At 36.1% G+C, this 19895-nt stretch overlaps 1 protein-coding gene across 4 annotated transcripts in view; it reads right to left on the bottom strand.

The window, feature by feature from the left end:
• Positions 1-890: 890 nt before the first annotated feature.
• PHIP (PHIP subunit of CUL4-Ring ligase complex) overlaps positions 891-19895 on the bottom strand; it is a 107126-nt gene continuing 88121 nt past the window's right edge. For 2 of the 4 annotated variants that reach the window (XM_031610834.2, XM_031610836.2), the window contains exons 31-40: positions 18732-18852; positions 16715-16840; positions 15417-15489; positions 14997-15047; positions 14481-14630; positions 13105-13257; positions 10167-10330; positions 9429-9709; positions 8944-9105; positions 892-7142 (exon numbers count right to left, since the gene is read on the bottom strand). In XM_031610834.2, coding sequence (XP_031466694.2) covers positions 6499-7142; positions 8944-9105; positions 9429-9709; positions 10167-10330; positions 13105-13257; positions 14481-14630; positions 14997-15047; positions 15417-15489; positions 16715-16840; positions 18732-18852 — 1925 coding nt within the window. In that variant the 3' untranslated portion in view covers positions 892-6498. Of the gene's footprint in view, positions 7143-8943; positions 9106-9428; positions 9710-10166; positions 10331-13104; positions 13258-14480; positions 14631-14996; positions 15048-15416; positions 15490-16714; positions 16841-18731; positions 18853-19895 lie in introns of all 4 variants that reach the window. The other 2 variants (XM_090136102.1, XM_031610835.2) reach the window with 2 other exon arrangements.

Raw genomic sequence — 19895 nt, 5'->3', positions numbered from 1 at the left:
CCTGAGAGACCAGAAGGGATGGAGCCAGGATCCAACCCTTCCCAGATCACATTTCAGTGTTGGCAGTAGAGACAAGGGCCTACCTGAGACTTTCTAAAGGAAAGCAGCTCTTTTCCTTCATTTCTTCATCTGGGGCTCCTGCATTTGGGCTCATTCTTATTTGCTGTAGCCAAAGACTTTGCTACCCTGCTATTATTGCAGTACTTTCTGTCCTAACATAGCATTACACGTGCTAATCCTGAAGGTCACAGACCCCAATTCCTGCATCATGACTGCCCCTGGTTATAGCACTCAGCAGCAGCCCTACCTGCATGTTTGGCTGAACAGGGTTTTGCTATCACTTCCTTGAGGTTTCATGTAAAGTACATGAGGAGAAAAAAATTTGTTAAAGCAAGTGAAGTAACAGGTGAAATTCAGCAGAATCCACATGGTGCAGTATTTGAAATATCAAGTGTTTCTCTCTGCCTGTAAGTTTTTAACTTCTTCCAGAGCTGCTGAGCAGAGGTTCCTGCACAAATTGCTGTAGCTGTGATAGAGACAGCTGTCACATGGGCAGGGTGAGAATGCTTCCTGCAGGATGAGGTTACCCAGCTGATGTGTGGAAACCACCTAAGAGAGCTGGCAACATTGCACCTTCAGTGCCAGATGCTACTGCCTTTATATTGCCTCCAGATCTGCAGTTTTAGGTGAAAAAGGTGAAAAAAGAGCAATTCTGATTTCTCTTGTAGGTTACTGTGGCTGTAATTCTGTCTATAGCCTCATAATGCATTAGGAAACACAATTCCACAAGGAACCAAAGTCAGCTGAATGTAGGCTGTTTCGAAGAACACAATGCAATTGTCCCAGCACAGTAAATCAGTAGATAGAAACAAACACTGCTGGACAACTTAGAAAAACATGTTTTCTATTTATTTAAAAATAAGTTTGTAGTTACTACATTGCAGTGACAGTAATTCTTACACATACATTCTAGTTTGTATAAAAGGATTCAAAGTATTATGCATCAAAACTAACATAGAAAGTGTCCACATAACAGTAAAGAAATTTCCAATCCTTATGTACAAAAAGAAAGGGCACTGTTATCCTGGTGAGATACTTCAGGTTATAACATGATAATTCAGAGTTCTGGAAGGAAAAGAAAAAAACAACCAAACCCCTCGATAAAGCTAAGGAATTATAGTTTTTAAAACTGTTACTCATTACATACAACAGATGTGTTTTACATAATTCTGTACAAAATAAGTGTAATTTTTTTTAATCTGAAAATGTGTCAGTTTCAAAATTAACCTTTCCCAGTAATTTCCTTAAAGTTGAGCTCAATTCTATACATATTTAAACATTATGACAGAATTTAATTCACTTGTGATTATTATCCAGTTGTCTGCCAGTTCTGCAGTTTTAGTATGGTCCAAAAATGTAACTTCTGTATGGTCTCAATGCATCAAACCAACACACGCAGTTGTAAGCACAGAACAGTACATGTACATCATACAGGCACGTGTACACGCCAGGTACTTATACATTTCTTTCTACTCCTAATTTTTATGACCTCATTCTTCTTCCAGGGTAGAAATTGATAGCACAATACTACCTTCCCTCTCTAAAATGTGTAATTCGCATTTGAAGTGAATTTCCTGATGTATTTATCTGCATTAAAAAGGATTCAAATGACTACTTGTCTCACTACCTCACCCCTAAAAGCTAAATGGTGGGAATAGCACTAATCTCCTTGATCTGTAATTTAAGAAGCCTTTTAAACCAGCCTTCCTGGGGAGTTTCCTTCTCCAGCAGGTTGTAAAATTACATGGCAAATTCCCACATAAGAATTAGCACAAGTGCCACAGTGCCTCGTGGTTAGCTGTAGTTCACCAGGCTACCTGCTATTTCCCCCAGACACAGTTGCAAGTGTACAAGCCATATTCCTGCCTCAAAAATAGGAAATCACATCGACCATCGTTACCAAATTTGTTATTGGAAACACATTGTCAGCTTTGGCCAAACTTATGGAATTGGATACACTTCAATCTGCATACGAACAAGCATTTATATACAATAATTTACAGCAGAAAACAAACAGCCCTTCTATCAGTTGCTTGCCTAAGTCCCCTTGGAAACCCATCTGTTACAATGACTTTGGGGGAAAAAAGAGAAGACATGTAGGAATCTGTAAACAGAAAATGAGCTTTTGCTGTTTCTAGGTGATGTTTGAAAGCCCTCCACCACCACTGCCTCACAGCATTGCTGCAGAGATGCACTAAATTTTTTTTTTAAACATACAGCTGTATTTAAAAAAAAAGACAAATCTTTGAGTAACTACAGTGGACAAAAGACACTACCTTAGAATAAGGTAAGGACTTGGGACACAATGCAATTACTATGATACATCTGTATCTCGACTGACCAGCAGTAGGCTATAATTACCTCTGCAAGATTCGCACGCTACAAATTAAATGCAAATGTTGATGAAAGTGAGCTTGAAATCCTCTAACCTCCCATGTAGCATTTAAGCACGGGGGAAAGGTCTCCAGTTAAGTCTACTGCTTTTATAGAACCAGCCAACCATTTAATGAGTGCCTAGATTGACATTACACATGAAAGCATGTACCTTTAGACCTCAGTCCAACGAAGGTGAGCAAAAGATTTAACAACATGGTGCAGAAATTCTAACAAGCTCAGAGTTACCAAATGGACTGACTGTTATTTTGTTGTATGTCTTGTTGCTCTGTTTCTATTTGTAAGGCAAAAGCCTCTGGCACAGAATCAGAATTGGTACTCAAATATTTGTACAGCAATACAGTGAGTAATTTGTCTCTACACTACAATTTTTTTTTTTAATAGATATTATATATCCTACGTGCTGCATCAGGGTCCTTTATCAATTAATAGTTTTACAAATATTAAGTCATAGAAATATTCAACTCAACCAACTCAATCTTACAAGTCTACCCACAAACTGATCACACGTACAAACCAGACACTGTACAAAGAAACATATGCAAATATATCACACGGCAGTCCAACCACTGGAGGAAGACATTTTTCTGTAGAGTCGTACCACTGTCATTGCTGAGTGACAATGAACTCCAGTCAGTATTGACATCAATGATCAATATACCAGTAAGATTTAAGTTCAGTTCCTGGATAACACGTTAACAACAGAAACAAAGTGGCAGAAGAGTTGTTAAATATGTAGGCACGAGTACAGTGATTTCTGTTAAACATATAAAGCACACTGGTATCACAGAAACAGAAATTACTTCCTCATCCGCAGTCAAAAAACACACTGCTATTAAGATACCACTCAGTGGTCAATATCAATTGGAACGTTCCCCAGCATAGAGCAGAAATATCAGAACAGTATCTTCATATTCATGTAAATATAAATGAATGTACAAATGTAAGGGTGTTAATTGCTGCCAGGTCTGTAAGATCATTTGACCACATATGACTATAAACCTATCTAATATTTAAAATGCTGATGTGAAACGAGCACATGGGAATCTGATTTCTGAGTTGTTAGGTACTTGGGATGGCATTACAGAACATGCACATGGTTGCAAGTTCTTCATTATCAGAACAGTGATCAACAGTTTATTGCTCACATTTAAAAATTTAAAACTTAGCCATCAAAAGCTCCTTTTCTGTCTCGATACAGTATGTCACAGCCTCAAATAATACAATTTCTCCCAACCAAACGCAGTCTGATGGTGACTTAAGTCTCAAGTAGTTTGCAACCTACTGAAACTAAATTATAAAAATAAACGTTTTAAATCTGATATTAACTTCTAATTGTGTGAGCGTGTTAAAAGTTACCTAACTGATTCACAATTGATTTTAGAAGTTTTGAAAAAAATTGGTGTATCTAATATGAATTTAACTATATTGCCTAAGTCACCGCTGTCACTGGGTGGGAAGAGTAGCCCTGTTCTGCAGGTAAGGCCTTCTATTCTCATAAAGTGAAGATGGATAATTTTCTACCTAGTGTTAAAGGGAACAGATATTATTTAAGTCTCCAAAACTTACATACAGGGTATTTCTGATATATAAATATATACATAAACATGCCATATAAAACATTATTACAAATGGAGTAAATACAGAAGTTGAATTTTAGATATAATCTATTTTGTATATTACAATGCAGATAACATCAGGAAATTACACGTTTTCAAATGATTGCCTTCATCAGTGAGAATTGACAAAATCAACAGGTGGAAGCAATTAGCTTTGAATTATGAAGCTGTACTGTAACTGAACAGCCACGGTTCATCCTACCACATGATCAGTGATGCCATTTTAATTGAATAATACAGACATGTTTCTTAAAAAATAGATGTAGAACAACAAATGAGATGTGAATTGATCCCTGTTCCCCAAATTAATAATCACAACAATTCAAAGAGGATCTGGAAGAATATTATAGTCTTTTTTTTTTTTTTTTGTAACAAAATGACTAATGAGATTACATTAAACTGAGCACGATGGATACCAGTTTGACATCCACAATAGCATATTTCCATTCCTCTTTGTGCCAGATATCAGTGTTCTTTGCTCAAATATTGATGCTTTCTTGTAACAGAAAATAAAGAGTGAGGAATTAGGCCCCAAATACGTATAGAGAAACTGTGCAAAATTAAAGGTTTTAATTCTGTATGCCCTCCCGGATATTGTCAATGTTGTTTGTTAAAGAAAAGTACTACTAATAAAAAGAATCATTATGAAGTAAGGGTGTACGGAATTGAGGTTTCATGTCAGGTTTATTTCTTCAGCTAAGTTAGGGTCACACAGAAATCTGTCACACCACCCAAAGTTCCAAAATAATGCATCGTCAGAAAAATTTGGTTACATTTTTGTACCATACCAGATTTCAGAAAATAGGACTACTTCCGTATTTGTTCCTTAACACTGGACAACATTTGCTTTGAAGGGATAGAAAATGGTATTAAAGTTTGTTTGTAAAGGTATAAAATAACTAAATGTACCATAAACAAATAAATAACTGCTCTTCTTTTCCATAGCAGTACATATAACAATACATTCCCCTAAGTCATATAGTTATCATTTACAATAGACAACTTAATTTTACTAAGGATGCAAGAAATAATAGAATACAAGGCACAATCATTAAATGGAATTTTTCTTTAGGGTGAATATTGACGTATGTCAGCGTGATATACCATAAAAAGTGCAGAAAAACGCAATGTGCAATGAGACCACTGTATAAAACATGATTGCATAAAAAGTGATTTGGCCTTTTTAACCTTAATAATTGAAAATAACCAATCTTCCCCTTAAAATTAAACTATAAAGTATGACATTTTAAAATTTATTTTCAATTCTAGTGCTATCTAAAAAATCCTGAAAAAAATTTATACCTGGGAAATATTTTATACGTATGTGTTTATGTATATATTAATATATACACATACACTCTTCTTTGTAGGTCATTTTAGCCTCTTAAGCATGTCTCAAGTTGTAGAAACAACAATCAATCTGGATCAGAAAGTAAACATCGTAATTCCATACCTGTCCTGTAATTTCCTTGAATCCTTTAACCAATTATACATTTTGTCTAAAACATCTCTGTCAAAGGACCCCACCAGTGCATTATTTTCTACCAAAAGTACCAAAAAGGATACAGTTCAGAACAATGTTAACAACTTACTATTTAAAACAATACACAGCTTTTTCACTGCAAGTTGTATGCTGTACTGACACTCAAAAAGAAAAAAAAAGGCTTTCCACTGCACTGATTTTCAGTCTTTGGCACAATAAACAGAGATTTAGTGATTGATACAAGAATCAAGGTCTGAAAAATTAGACATTAGTCAAACTTTTTCCAATGTGGATATATATATATATATATATATTTGTGATTACATTTTTGCTATGTTTGGCAGAACTTGGATAAACCAACAGCCTGTGGTAGGCTTCTTTTGCAGTTGAATGTTCCATCACTACTGAAATCAAGCATTTTCAGATTAGCAAAGTTTGGTATTTTTGTATTCGTATTTAATAGAAATGTAAGTGAATTTACTGCCACTTTTTGTGAAGATCTGCCTTCCTAGGCAACCTAACTTTACAATCAGAGTGTACTTTGCTTGGTCAAAAATAGATTTCTGTTTTCAGTTTGTGGCATTAGAAGTTCCGTCACCTTTTTTTTTTTTTTTTTAAACTGTGTAGAGTACTACACACTACTCAAGTGGAGTAGTTCTCAACTCTGTATGTCAGTTGGAAACTGTTTTAATTATTCTCAACTATGAACAAAATGACTGTTGAAATGCATAACCTATTTGAAGGGCAATAAATAGCAAAAGTTTAAAATATATATTTCTTTCAAAGAACGTTCTTTCAGTTTGTTTTTTTTTGCTAGATCTTTCTCCCAAATCAGAACATATTCTTCTAGCCCATAATAGCAGCAGGGAAGCAGAAGTCTGTTCTGCTGTTCCTTAACTGTACCTGCTTCATAGCATTCTGAAGTAAAACACCTGGTAGAAGTTACCAACCAATTAAATTAGCTTTTGCTTTTTCAGTCAACTTTCGGACTCTGCCTCTGCTAGAAGTTCCAAAAGTTAAGGAGGTGTCTTCAAACAATAGCTGCCTTTGCTCTTCCTCAGAGTCATCTTCATTGTAAAAGGCTGTCCTCCTACCCTGGTTTCTAGTTCTCATGTGAGGTTCAGAATCTTTAAGCTCCTCAGACCCTTCTTCCATAGGCTCATCTATCTTTTTCCTCCTGCTTCTTGTTTGCATTTTAACGTTTGCAGGAACTAAAAGGTCCGAGCCTGATGGATGCGTCTTTATCTTTCTTTTTGGCTTTCTACCCCCACGGCCTTTTTTTTGTACCAAGTCTTCCTTCATATTATTTTCAGAAAGCGAATTGCATGCAGTAGAAGCAGAGGCTTCTTCTAGTACATCCTTTGTGGTCTGGACTGTATTCTGCTCTGCAACCTTTTGCTGTTCAACAATTTGTAGCTTTTTTGGTTTTCTGCCTCTTTTCTTGTGCACGACTTCACAAGTACTGTTATTAGCCTCAATCTTCGGTTTCCGTCCAGGGCCTCTTTTAACTGGAGGTTTTGAAGGCTGCCCTCCGTGTCCATTTACCTGAACGCTTCCTGATGCCAAAGCATTATTCTTGCAATCTGCTGTAAAGAACAAAATGAAACAAAACATAAGAGTATGGATGATGCAACAGATTTGCATTTATGTTTACTTCCTCGCTGCTTTAACAAAGCTATTAGTAAAATATCTGAATGAAGTATTAAGTAAGTATTAAACCCAAGTATAACTCAAGAGTTTCATATCAGTAGGCAACAATGACTAACTTCTGGCTGGTCTTAGCTCAAGGTAACTCGAGACAAAAAAAAAAAGGAGAAAAAATACGGAACAAAAAGAACAGAAGAACAGGTATGGTCTTTTTCTTGGCTGATGCAGAAGTAGTGACCAAAAATTTAACTTGTTATTTGTAACAGCAAAAAGTTGCTCTTAAAGCACTGCTGCTGCAAGTATATGGAATACCTCACAGCAGGTCATCTCTAGATAAATGAAAGTTCCTTGCAGCCCAAGGTATCATCTTTTGTAGTGATTTCATTAGACTAAACTTATTTCAGTAATAAGTGAGGATAAGGTTAGAAATGTGTGAGACAGAAAAACAACAAAAAAACCCATGCAATTTGCAAAGACATTTCATCAGGCAAATGTCAGAAGACAAGATATGAAGAACTGTATGAATTACGAGGTTTTCCTAGCTGAGTGGTACCGAACCCAATCATGCCACAGGACCTCTTACAGAGGTGCCCTGATACCAGAGCCCTTGCCTAAAACATGACCAAGAACAGATTCATAGTATGATGCACTCACTCCTTTGACTGAACAACCATGCACAGGTTCTGCAGTGTTCAAGTGCACCCCATAAAGCACTAGTAGAACAGGGGTCCATTTTCATGAATAGCTGTGCCACAGACACCTGGATTTTATGTGACCAATCCTCCGGTCATGTAACAGGTACATGTTCTGCCATGCAATATAGTAATAACTGAGGCCCTTGAGAGAAAGATGGCAAGGAACGGGACAGACTGTTTAAGTTATCAGACCACAGGTTGCTCCATGTTTGGAAACATGGAAAGAACAAACAGTCCTACAGAGAAGAGGATGATAGGCAGTAATCAAAGTAGGTGAGGTCCAATTTGCAGACTACTATTTTTCCTGAAGATGCAGAAAGAGATGCTCAGCAGATCTAGCTACTTTGGTAACAGTTTAACATTTCAAAGATTCTTCATAAGCAGGAGAGCTTTTACGTTAGGGAGATTAATTTCAGTCTCCACAGAAATGTTGAGCTTGAACATTTTTTGAGCATACTTTGAGCATGAAAAGACCACGCAACTTCAGCCAGAAGATTACATGAAATTAAGTCCAATCAACCCATACACTCAACAAAAATAGCAAATGCTGCATAGCCCTGTCTTGCTGTGGCCCAAGAAAAAAAATGCAGCAGGGATGCTATCACATTTATGTTTATTGCAATGGAGAGCGACATCACCCTCAGCATTACTGACTCAAATAGAACCTAAATAAATAAATGTAGGTAAAGCCCACAGGGCTTCAAATACGACCATGCAAAAGTCTGCTTTGGAATTTGAGAACTTATAAGCTAATTGTAATACAATTAAAGCATTCCTCTTGAAATAACTTAAAAGCAGGTAAAGATAATTTAACATATCAAAATTGGCTAGACAACCATGGAAATGGTGCTGGGAGTAATCAAAGTTACGTTAATTATCAAGAAGAAAACTGTGATCAAATTATTCCATTAGACTTCCTTATTCTGCAAAATCATAACATATATTAATTATTCTACTTGTAAATTATAAAGTCTGAAGTGCAACTACAGCCATTACACAAGCAAAAAGGTGTATGGATGGGAAGTGATCCAAAGAAACTTCGTACCTTGTTGGTTAACAGCAGAGGATTTTACTTTGCGTTTGATTGGCTTCTCTTTCTCAGGATTTTCTTTTGTGGAGTTATTCCTAGTGTTATGACTGCTATCAGATTGGCTAGAGACTGGTAAAATATTCTGGTTCTTGGAATGTTTGGTTGAATTCTCCAGTACTAGAAGGATAAAAAGAAAAGAAACATATTTATAAAGAGTACTTGATACCATGTTCAATCTTACCCTAAGGCTAAAAAGGAAGTCACATATCCTACTACAAGAAAGCAACTTGAGTTGTAATCTAGGAGTGAAAAACATTTCCTGGATTAAATAACATACCTTAACCTGTTCAATTTTTTGCTGATGAACTTCAAGGCTTGAAAACAACACCAGTCTTAACTGAGACAAACACATCTGATTTTCCAAAAAGCAACTTTTATGTTTAGAAATATTCTCCGCATAAAAAAAAAAGCCAGCAGGAAAAGTAACTCCAGCAACTCACCTGACTTTCCTGACCCTGCAGTAGTATTAGGTTTTGTAATTAAAGGCTTTATTGTTAAAGGCTTTCCTCCCGAAGAAGTAGATGGTTGTTCTGTAGAAGCCACATCTGTTATCCCCCTATTGCTTCTAGTCCTTACAAGAGAGGAGGTTTCAGCTGCTTTTCCATTCATCTGAGGTGGGGCATGCCTCAGTGCTGTTGATCGCACAGGTATAGAAGATGAAGAGGAGGCAGAAGGTTCTCCCTTCAGCTGAGGTTTTATTAATCTCCTTTTCCTTTCAGGACTGCAAAAGAAGCAACGATTTGAAACCTGGATGATCACTTATGCTGTGCAGAAATACATAAAAATAAATACTAGTGTCTGAGACCACAGGAGAAATACAATCATCTCTGTATGAAGTTACAAATATGATGTTTGCTGAAGAAATTTCGTAGTTGTGAGCCTCTAAAAAGTCAATCTTTAATAAGGGATCACAATACACGCTGCAGGTATGACAAAACATGAAGCCATCACTACCCTCACAATACTGATTTATTGTACATGTTCAGCACTTACACCAGGACAGTTCTAGTTAAAGGTTTAAAACCTCCCACACCATAGCAACTTGCATTTCAAAGCTATCATTCTGCAACACAGGGAACAGTAAAGGAAGTATTAAGAAACCACCACACTAAATTCTACTATTTAGGTATGTCAAACATGCACAGCTTTTCACAAATTCTGTAAAGAAATGAACATACCTCGATGCAACGCTACTGGAAACTGAGCTGCTTCTGCTTCTTTTTTTCCTTCGTCTCTTTATTGTATTTCTTTTATGAAAGCGCAGGGCAGATTTATAATCTGATAAAATAGAACTTATATGTTCTTCAAAGAAAGCAGAAAGGCGTAAACTCATGCTGTAGATCTAAAAAAGAAAAAAGGCACTAAATGAGCAAGTTTTCGACTCTTCCAAAGCATCCATTTATTTAGATATCACAGTGCAATAGCTAGAAAAGGGTACAGACCAATATGGAAATGTTTTAAAGAAATATACAGTTTCTTGCAACACATCTACAGTAATCTAGTTTGCACTAACTGTTCTCACAGTTTGAAAAGTATATTATGACTGAAGATCACACACAAGCAAAAGGAAAATCTTGAAAAGCCATGTTTCCAGCTGTCACTTTCCAACTGCATTTTTAGAATGTGTTCCTTTCTATATTGTTCTTAGCTGAACATGAGCCAGCAGTGTGCCTGGGTGGCCAAGAAGGCCAGTGGCATCCTGGCTTGCATCAGGAACAGTGCCACCAGCAGGAACAGGGAAGTGATTGTACCTCTGTACTCAGCTCTGGTGAAGCTGCACCTCAAGTACCGTGTCCAGTTTTGGACCCCTCACTGCAAGAAAGACATTGAGGTCCTGGAGTGAGTTCAAAGAAGGGCAACAAAGCTGGTGAGGGGTCTGGAGCACAGGCCTTATGAGGAGCGGCTGAAGGAGCTGGGATTGTTATGTCTGGAGAAGAGGAGGCTCAGGGGAGACCTTATTGCTCTCTATAACTACCTGAAGGGAGGCTGTAGTGAGCTGGGGGTCGGCCTCTTCTCTTCTGTAACTAGTGATAGGACTAGAGGGAATGGCTTCAAGCTGCTCCAGGGGAGATTTAGGCTGGATGTTAGGAAATACTACTTTTCTGAAAGAATGGTCAGGCACTGGAATGGGCTGCCCGGGGAGGTGGTGGAGTCACCAACCCTGGAGGTGTTCAAGGAACATTTGGATTTTGTGTTGAGGGACATGGTTTAGTGAGTACTATTGGTAGTAGGTGGATGGTTGGACTGGATGATCTTGAAGGTCTTTTCCAACCTTGGTGATTCTGTGATATTCTGAAGAAACAATAGAGAAAGACTCCTCGTGGAATTTACTTGGTCATACACAGGATCAAGAAAACTAATTTTCTTCTGCATTATGTTGCACCTGTACATCCTAAATTTGAGCACCATTTTATTCCTCTTACAGACGAATTAGTACTACTGGTGAGTTGGTTGCAATAACAATTATAGATGAATTAGAACTATGTAGGCACACATTTTTTATTTTTTTTTTCCCCTCTCTATTCTTGAATGGCTTACAGAGACAACCAAACTCACTTTAGATCACAACTAACTGATGGCACACAGTTGCTATTAATTCTGGAAACAGAAATTCATAAATGAACTGAATAAATACTTTCAGAAGGGACACAGAAAAGTCTTGAAATAGGAAACAAAAACAGTATTGCAACAGTTGCCTACCCCATGACATTCCAAATTATTTGAGTGCCAGACTAAACAGTGGAAGTGACAGATACTGAGAGCATTTCTGGAGAGGACATCCAAAGAACATGTGTAAAATATGTGAAAATATGTAAAAATTAGATGTGAATGCATGTCTGATGTGCCAAGAAAAAAAAAATCCAATGGATTTTACATTTACTCTTCAAGAAAAGCATCAGTGATGCAGAGTAAGATACTAAAAATATCACTGAATTGTAAGAGTGAGAATAAAAACACTGCCATGCCTATATCCAGAAGCACATAGATTCCAGAATAATAAAATACCTAACCACAAAACACTCCACGTTTGCTTCTAAGTAAAATAAAAAGGCTTAATTCTACTAACCTGGTCTGTTTGGAAGAACATGGAAAAGAATGTAACAATGTCAGAAGAACCACTGAAACCACACTGGAGCTTAAACAATGGCCAGAATTCTTCTATCTTGGCTTTAGCAGATAAAGTAAAATCATGACAGAACCTAGATCTAACCCAAAAGCCTTGCTCTTTGATACAACGACAGGAGAAGGGATTGATTTTTTCAGTCAGTTCAAACTGGGAGTGGAACTACTACTGACTGAAAAGAGAACAATCACTGATAAAGTCTTTCTAAGAACCCCCATTAAGACATTTGTTCACACACTTCATGATGATAAAGTCCTAATGATTAATATGCTGTTTAAAAGTCAGTCATGAAAGTTAGCCAAGACATCAAAACATATTATCAGAAGAAAAGCTACACAGTATGCTTGGACACGCTTAGGTAGCCTTCAACAAAAGCCACATTTGTACCTTTCACCTCCGACAAATAAATGCACCTATGAGTGAATTTGAGAGAAAATGTTAAGAATTCTCTGAGCAGAAAGATATTTCAGTACCAGCTTAGTAACAGCAGCTTTGTAGGCTCAATCTTGTGCAAGATTTTTGGGAAACAGAACTGTTTAAGTGCCTTTTCACTATCTCACCACAACCTAGTGAACATCAGAATTCTCTGCTCTTGTGATATTTCAGTTTCGGACAACTTCAGAAGTGGAGGAAGTTATGGGTACGTATATGTTCACATCTGTATGCACAATGAAAATCCCGTTTCTTCACCAAAATATCAGTTACACACTACTACTGTACACACAGTCACATTTCTACAATCTTTCTTTCAGTATGGAAATATGGAAATATTTTGAAACAAACTTGCAGAATATCAGAAGTACAGACACTTAAACAGCAAACTTTCTTTCAAAGTACAAGGTTGCACTACCTTCTCAGAAATATTCATGTTTGAAAATCAGAAATAACTAAATTGATTACTGTAAAAAAAAATCTCATTTCTGATTTTCTGCCCTGCTAGATTTTTCTAAAACAATAAATATGCTTAAATAAATAAATAAATAAAATCTTACCCTTGATCTTTTACTTGGTGTGTAGGCTTTTGAATTGCTGAAAATAAGTCTCACATCTTTACACAATTCCATTGGTGACTCATAGTTACCAGCTTCCAGTGTTTCTCTAACAGTAGCAAAATCCATAGGTGTGTCAATAATATCTCTGTAATCCTGTTAAAAAACAGCAAAGCATTATAAATTTTTTTTCAAGCCTCAATATATAATTTTGATTTGAATGAATTTGATACATCTGCTAAAGTCTCACATTGTTTTCACATGCTAGCATTAAAATACGCAGCTTGAATATTTTAATCTGATGACAGTCTTAGTGCATTTCTGCTGAAACCTGAGCAGTCTCCTAGATGGAGATTTTACAGTTTAAGAAAGTTAATACTGAAATAACATAAACTGCATAGACCCTGTTCAAACCAATCATAGAATTTTTACTAGGCTACAGAAGAAACAAGAGAACGGTCATATGATAAGAAGCTCAAATACCCACATGATGTTGAATTAAACCATCAGAATGTGTGCAACCTGTACAAGTAACTGAATGTAAAAAGCTAGGGAGGAGAGCATTTCATGCTCAAACCTAGTAAGGTGCTTCTTATCAACTCATTCAAGAATCTGAATCACAAAGGCTGGCTACTCGTAGTTAGCCATGGCACAAAGTTAAAGTTTCTTCAAAAATTATGGTGTACAGAGCACCAAAACTACAGTGAATTAATGTTCCCAGAGCATCAAGACCAACCTAACCACTGACTTCTGAAGAGAATCCTCTCTTTTTTTCTAATTGAGACAAATGATTTCTCCCAGAGATTCTTTAGAGAAGGAAGAAAGAGATCCAAGACAACAAGACTTTTGTGTTAAAACATTCAGTTTTTACAACTGGCTGCTCACAGCTATTTTCATTCCAATGAAATCATCCAGGCAGAAAGTTGTTATTGTTATTACAGTTAATATTCCACTACAGTGCTTCAAAGGGTACTTTTTCCGCAACAGTCTTGATGACTGTGATATGAAAATTACTCTTAGTTTGTATACTTCTGAAATGAAAACAAAAATGTGCCACAGTAATATCTGTCACAACAAGCAACTAAACACATTCACTTCATATGTGACCATTTTTCACCCAGGAAAGGATACAGGCATCTTAATCTCAAAAGCTGTGTACTTAATAACAGTCATCTCTTCTAAAAGAGCAGAGATGTAGAATTTATTTTGAAATTAAAGAGATAATAAACATTATTATCAAGCGACAATCAAGCACTGATAGAAAAGCTCTGTCAATAACACTGCCTGAAGTTTCAATTAAATGAGGTGAAAGAATGGTCACAGTTGAAAGAGACCTAACAATGGTATTATAATCAATCTTGCTGTTCTCAAACACTCACTGGATATTCAAGGAGATCCACTGGCTGCCGAAATGGTTCCGAGTCTTCACACTGAAAAATGAGATTCAGCAGCTCCTCGCACTGCTTCTTCCATGATTGAATGTCATATGACTGGGCTCTATTACGTAGCCGCCTCTTTGGCTGATGATCCTGAAATGACAATATTGTCTGGTATTTAAAATACAATAAACCATCTCTCTTTTTACAAAATCAAATGTAAAGGGTACCCTGCAGGACACAAATTCTAATTAATTAATTAGGAACGTGCAACAGAATCACAGAACTGTAGCAGTTGGAAGGGACCTCCAGAGATCATAGAGTCCAACACCAAACAGCCCATGCAGAAATTCTTTTATACTGGACAACTCAGGAGAGTAACTCAGCTTCAGTCACAATAAATTCTAAACTTTCCTAAAGATGAGATTACACAATTAAAGACATACAATTTAAAATCCAATGTTTACAAAGGCATTTCATATTATTTGATGAACTATAAACAACAAAATATGATTTTACCTTTCTTTTTCTAGTGGAAGTTCCTGGCACATTTGTATCTTTCTCTTCTTCCTTTGAGCAAGATAATGAGTTGCATAAAAATGTTAAAAAAAATATAAGCATAGATGAGTAGGTAAATTCTGTCATATTTCATCTCGTAATTTGAGTCTTAACAATTCTATCTGTGTCTCTCTAGAAAGCATTTCGTGTGACCATCAGTTTTGAGAATCTCTCAGAAGTCTAAGAAAAAACTCTTTGCACTACCGGAAGAGAAGCAGCTGGATTTTTACCAGTTTCTTGTTAGCTGGGAAACATCTCATTGGCAATAAACCCTACTCTATAACAGTGACTGAACAAAGTACTTTTCCATCCAGTGAGAAAGATGCTTCAGTCTCATTTGTCCCATCTAGCAATGCCAACATCCAAGACGCAACCACTTACCTCATCAGAGTCAGACAACACTTTCTTCTTCATTGCATTGTATAATAGAATGATGTCATAGCAACTCTGGTCTCTGTACAAAAAGAAATACATGCTAGCTTTATTTTCTGTCTTCATCTATGGAATCAACTGTATTTTGCATAGAGTAAGGACAATATTTATTAATTCATACTTAAATGAAGTGATGAAGTGTTTAGTGCCTTAGAAATACTTAGAGGACCACATTAATAAGAAAAGCTAATCTACTGCTCAAAAGCTGCAAAATATTTTCTATATTCCATAAAATACAGAATGCTTAACAGTGACATTTCAAAATGAAAAACCATAATCCCTTACCATGAGCTTATTAGCATTAGGAAAATCTATTATACCTCATAAAGGGCTTTGGAGCTTTATAAGAAACATTTTATATGTGTTTCTGGTTCACTTAAATGAGTATATTAATTGGCACAAGCTATAGTCCATTATTAAATAAGAATATTCATGCGTTGCAGTAATTTAGGTAAGTCAATTAAAAACACACACTTTTAATAACACCAGTGTGCTTAATTAATCAAAGAAAAAGCAGCTATGTGGGATAAAGACATTAAAGAACCAAAATTATTAACAGTGCAGCCTTTCAGGTCTGTTCCTAAAGGTGGGTTTGACTAAAACTTTAACATCTGAAGCAGGTAAGTATTTTTCACTGTTTTTGCCAGTGTCTGAAATCAAAACTCAGAGATTTATGCGTGGTTACAGAAGTCTTAGATTTTCAAGTAAGTAATGTAATTCTAATGTTTTTAAAAGCAAATACTAACACTGTTCAACTAACGAAGCATCTTGCCATTTTAACTATGTAAAAGCAGATGCATTCATTGCCTACAAGCAAACCAGGACAGTGGGCATAATAAGTTCTAGCAAACTTTAGATTGCAGACAGTCACAAAAAACGTTTGAGGCTGTTTCTATTGACTGCAGTGCCTCCAATTTTTATTCTGTACACCAACTATCACTTTCAGGCACATTCAGCTGTAAAGATTTTAGAATTAGGTTCCCAGTTACACTAAGAATAGCAGTAATAAAATTAAATATATCCATCATTCCACAGATACACAGACCCACGTTTATTATTCAGTAAAAAGTCTCCAGTCAATGTATTATAAAACTTCATCTTGTTTTGCAACCTAATGTCCTCTTGTTTTGTCAACACAAACTTCCTTTTTTTCCGCCCTGGCAGCGGACGACTGGCTTACTGAAGCTACAGAACCACCTCTTTGTAATTTATATTTCAAAGAGCTAAGACCTTGGTAAGAAACTCACTTTATGAAGTGTAGCAGAAGATCTGTGACAAATTTGGCAGACTTGACAATAGGACTTCCAGGCTCATTAAATGTGCGAGTATTATGTTCTATGTATCGGACTTCCCACATTAATGAAGAAAGTCGTCTGTGCAAGAGAGAGGAGTCAACAACAAGGAAAAAAAACAGTATCAAACAGACTACATTTCTAAGCCTCATATTCTTCTTCCTGTTCATTATTTGACAAGTGTATTATCCTGTTCATTTTTTGACATTAAATTAGAAAACATATATGCTCTGACACATTACCCTACATGACCAGCAGAAGGAAGCTTCCTCAGGCTTCTTGTCCTCCCATGTCCTGACATTATACAGATAGCTTGCACTCCCCAGAAAGATTCACTTATAATGCTTTAGCTATTACTAATCTTTTATAATATAAATAACCCAGCATGTATCATTTCTTAAGTCACAGTTGAGAATTACCAAAATCATAATGATGAAAATGTATTAGAATAAGATGTGTACTTTTAATAAGTGGCAATGACCAGAATTCCTCACGTAGGTCTGATTTAGTTACTTGACTAAAGAATAGTCACAATATTGTGACTATATATATATAAATATATATATATATATATATATACATATATACACACACACACGTATAATCACAGAAGCAAAATAAGTGTGTGTGTATCCCTAAGGGCAGACCTCATGAAAAGCTACTGAAGACATCAGAAGCAATCTGAACTGCCATTCCTCCACAAATTAAAGGAAAATAATTGACTGGAATACACAAGGCAATAATCACTAGCTAACCAAACCCAGACAATCCTACAAACTAGTAAAAACCAAATTACTGAAGAAGCTATGCCAATGACCAAAAATAACTGACACTTTTGACGAAAGGAAACACACCCAAGTGACTGAAAACTCCTTGCCGCTGCTGCTGATGTGGCAGTACATTAGAAAAGCCAAAACTAGATTATCATGCAATTAACATGGAACCAGATGTATGCGCATTATGGCATTATAAAATATAAAACCTAGGCACCCTTTAAAAAATGAAAATGTGATTTCCATTTATAGTACTATCTCAAGTCAGTAAATGTGAAGTTCTATGAACTAACATTGAAATTTTGCCCAAATCAACATGCTGTAGAATCAGAGAAATGCTTGAGTTGGAAGGGACCCTTAAAGATCAGCTTGTCCGGCTTCCCTGCAATGAACAGAGATACCTACAGCTACATAAGGGTGCTCAGAGCCCTGTCCAGCCTTGGATGCCTCCAGAGATGGGGCATCCACCACCTCTCTGGGCAACCTGTTTCAGAGCAGAGCCTCACCACTCTTACTGTAAAAAAGCTTTTTCCTTATATGCTATCTAAATCTCCTCTCCTTTTAGCTCAGAACCATTTCCCCCTTGTCCTGCTCAGAAGAATTCAACAAAAGCATTAGAAGGAGATTCAATTGCAAATCATAAATTTTCCAAGACAAAAGCGCAAAAAGTAGTATTTTAAAGGAATGTGCTCCTTAATGAATAATATTTTTTCTGCACATAAAATACAATGATTGCAATCACAGTTTAGGGAAGTAGTCAAAATCGCATACAAAAGGTTAAAAATTACTTTTGTTGCTGCCCAACCATTTCGAATTTCAGGGCCAACAATTTAAGAAACTATGTTTCATTTCATGTCTTAACACGATAATGCAAGATTTAAAATCAAACAAACAGAAGTACATTATATACCTATAAACACTTTACAGGTGTCTAATGTTTCTCCCATTAAAAAAATATCAGAAGCAAACTTAATTTACTTTGCAATACTTTTCAAATCTCACATGACATAAACAAGAATTGACATCACATAATTGTAAAATGCATTTTGGTCAAGAGATGTTCAATCCCTTTAGAAAAGAAGATTAGACAAACAGAAAAGCACACCTGTGCACATTTCTAAATTGGCTATCACAAGATAACAGCTACCAAAACCACTGTTGCCAATTTTTCACAGCAGTAACTGAGACTTGGATCTAACCTGTAAAATTTGCTTTCCAGCCTTTGTTTAATGGTACTCAGGTCTGTGGGATATGCCACAACAGTGCAATACATTGGGTAAGCTTGAAGATCCACAGGGGCCACAAATGCAGATGCGATATCTACACAGAAATCAAAATAAATCCGAGTTACACACCACAAAAACAATTAGAGTTCCAAGAATTTCAAAGTTTCTTCCTGCAGCATATGCTATTTTTTCATGCTTGAAACACATGGCAGTTACCCAAAATCAACAGTAATAACCACGCTAGACACTCTGAACAATTTGTAGTATTTTACGTACAAAATGTTTGCTCACATGTATGCTGCTAGTACAAGTGCTGTATTGCATACCCATCCTATTGTGCATGAAGCACCATGCTCTTCAATGACACAGCAAGTGAATGCAAAATAAACACATTTGAAAAGTAAATTTTAACATATAAATTACACATAAGAGGATATGCAATTCAGAATTATTATTTACAAGACACATTCATTCCATTTAGTTTTATATTGCCACTCTCTCATCTTCAAACAAAACAACTCATTAAATTCTCACCATAAAAGCCATAGTAGTATTTTGATCTCATTAAGATATGGAGAAAAGCCATTTTCAATATAAAACAGAAATACAATTCTCCTGTCTTGACCAAATAGCAAAGAAGCTATTTCACACCGATCCACCATAAAGCCAAAGACCACTGGGCAATTTAAGTCTATGCACCCGGCACAAATTTTGTTTGTTCTTCCTCCTCCCCCCACGCTTAAGGCATCATGTCTGTTTAGACATCATTCTAACATTTGAAACACAAAGGAAAATAAAAGAGAAAAGGAAATAACACCTTTAAAGTACCTCTCCAATGTTTTCAAAAACAGAAACTCTCTTCTTCTAAAAGCTGTTAACCTTTGCTCGTAAACATTTGAGCAACAGCTACTTTGGACCAATATGCACCACAAAGGCTATAGTTAAATCCCAAACTAAGTAGTATGCCATACAAAAAATGAAAAATGTGAAACTATTTCTCTGATGAACATACACAGTGAAAACAATCAAAACTTCCTTTCCTCAAAATTTTTAAATATCATTCTGTAATTTGGATTAGTGTATTACATATAAATTTTATTTCTTTTGGAAGCAAAAGGAAGCTTCTTATAAAACCAA

The sequence above is a fragment of the Phasianus colchicus genome, chromosome 2 (assembly GCF_987193195.1).
Source record: "Phasianus colchicus chromosome 2, bPhaCol1.hap1.1, whole genome shotgun sequence".
NCBI classification, from domain to species: Eukaryota; Metazoa; Chordata; class Aves; order Galliformes; family Phasianidae; genus Phasianus; species Phasianus colchicus.
Note: the sequence above shows the minus strand (reverse complement) of the source record. Positions and strands in the feature narration are given on the sequence as shown.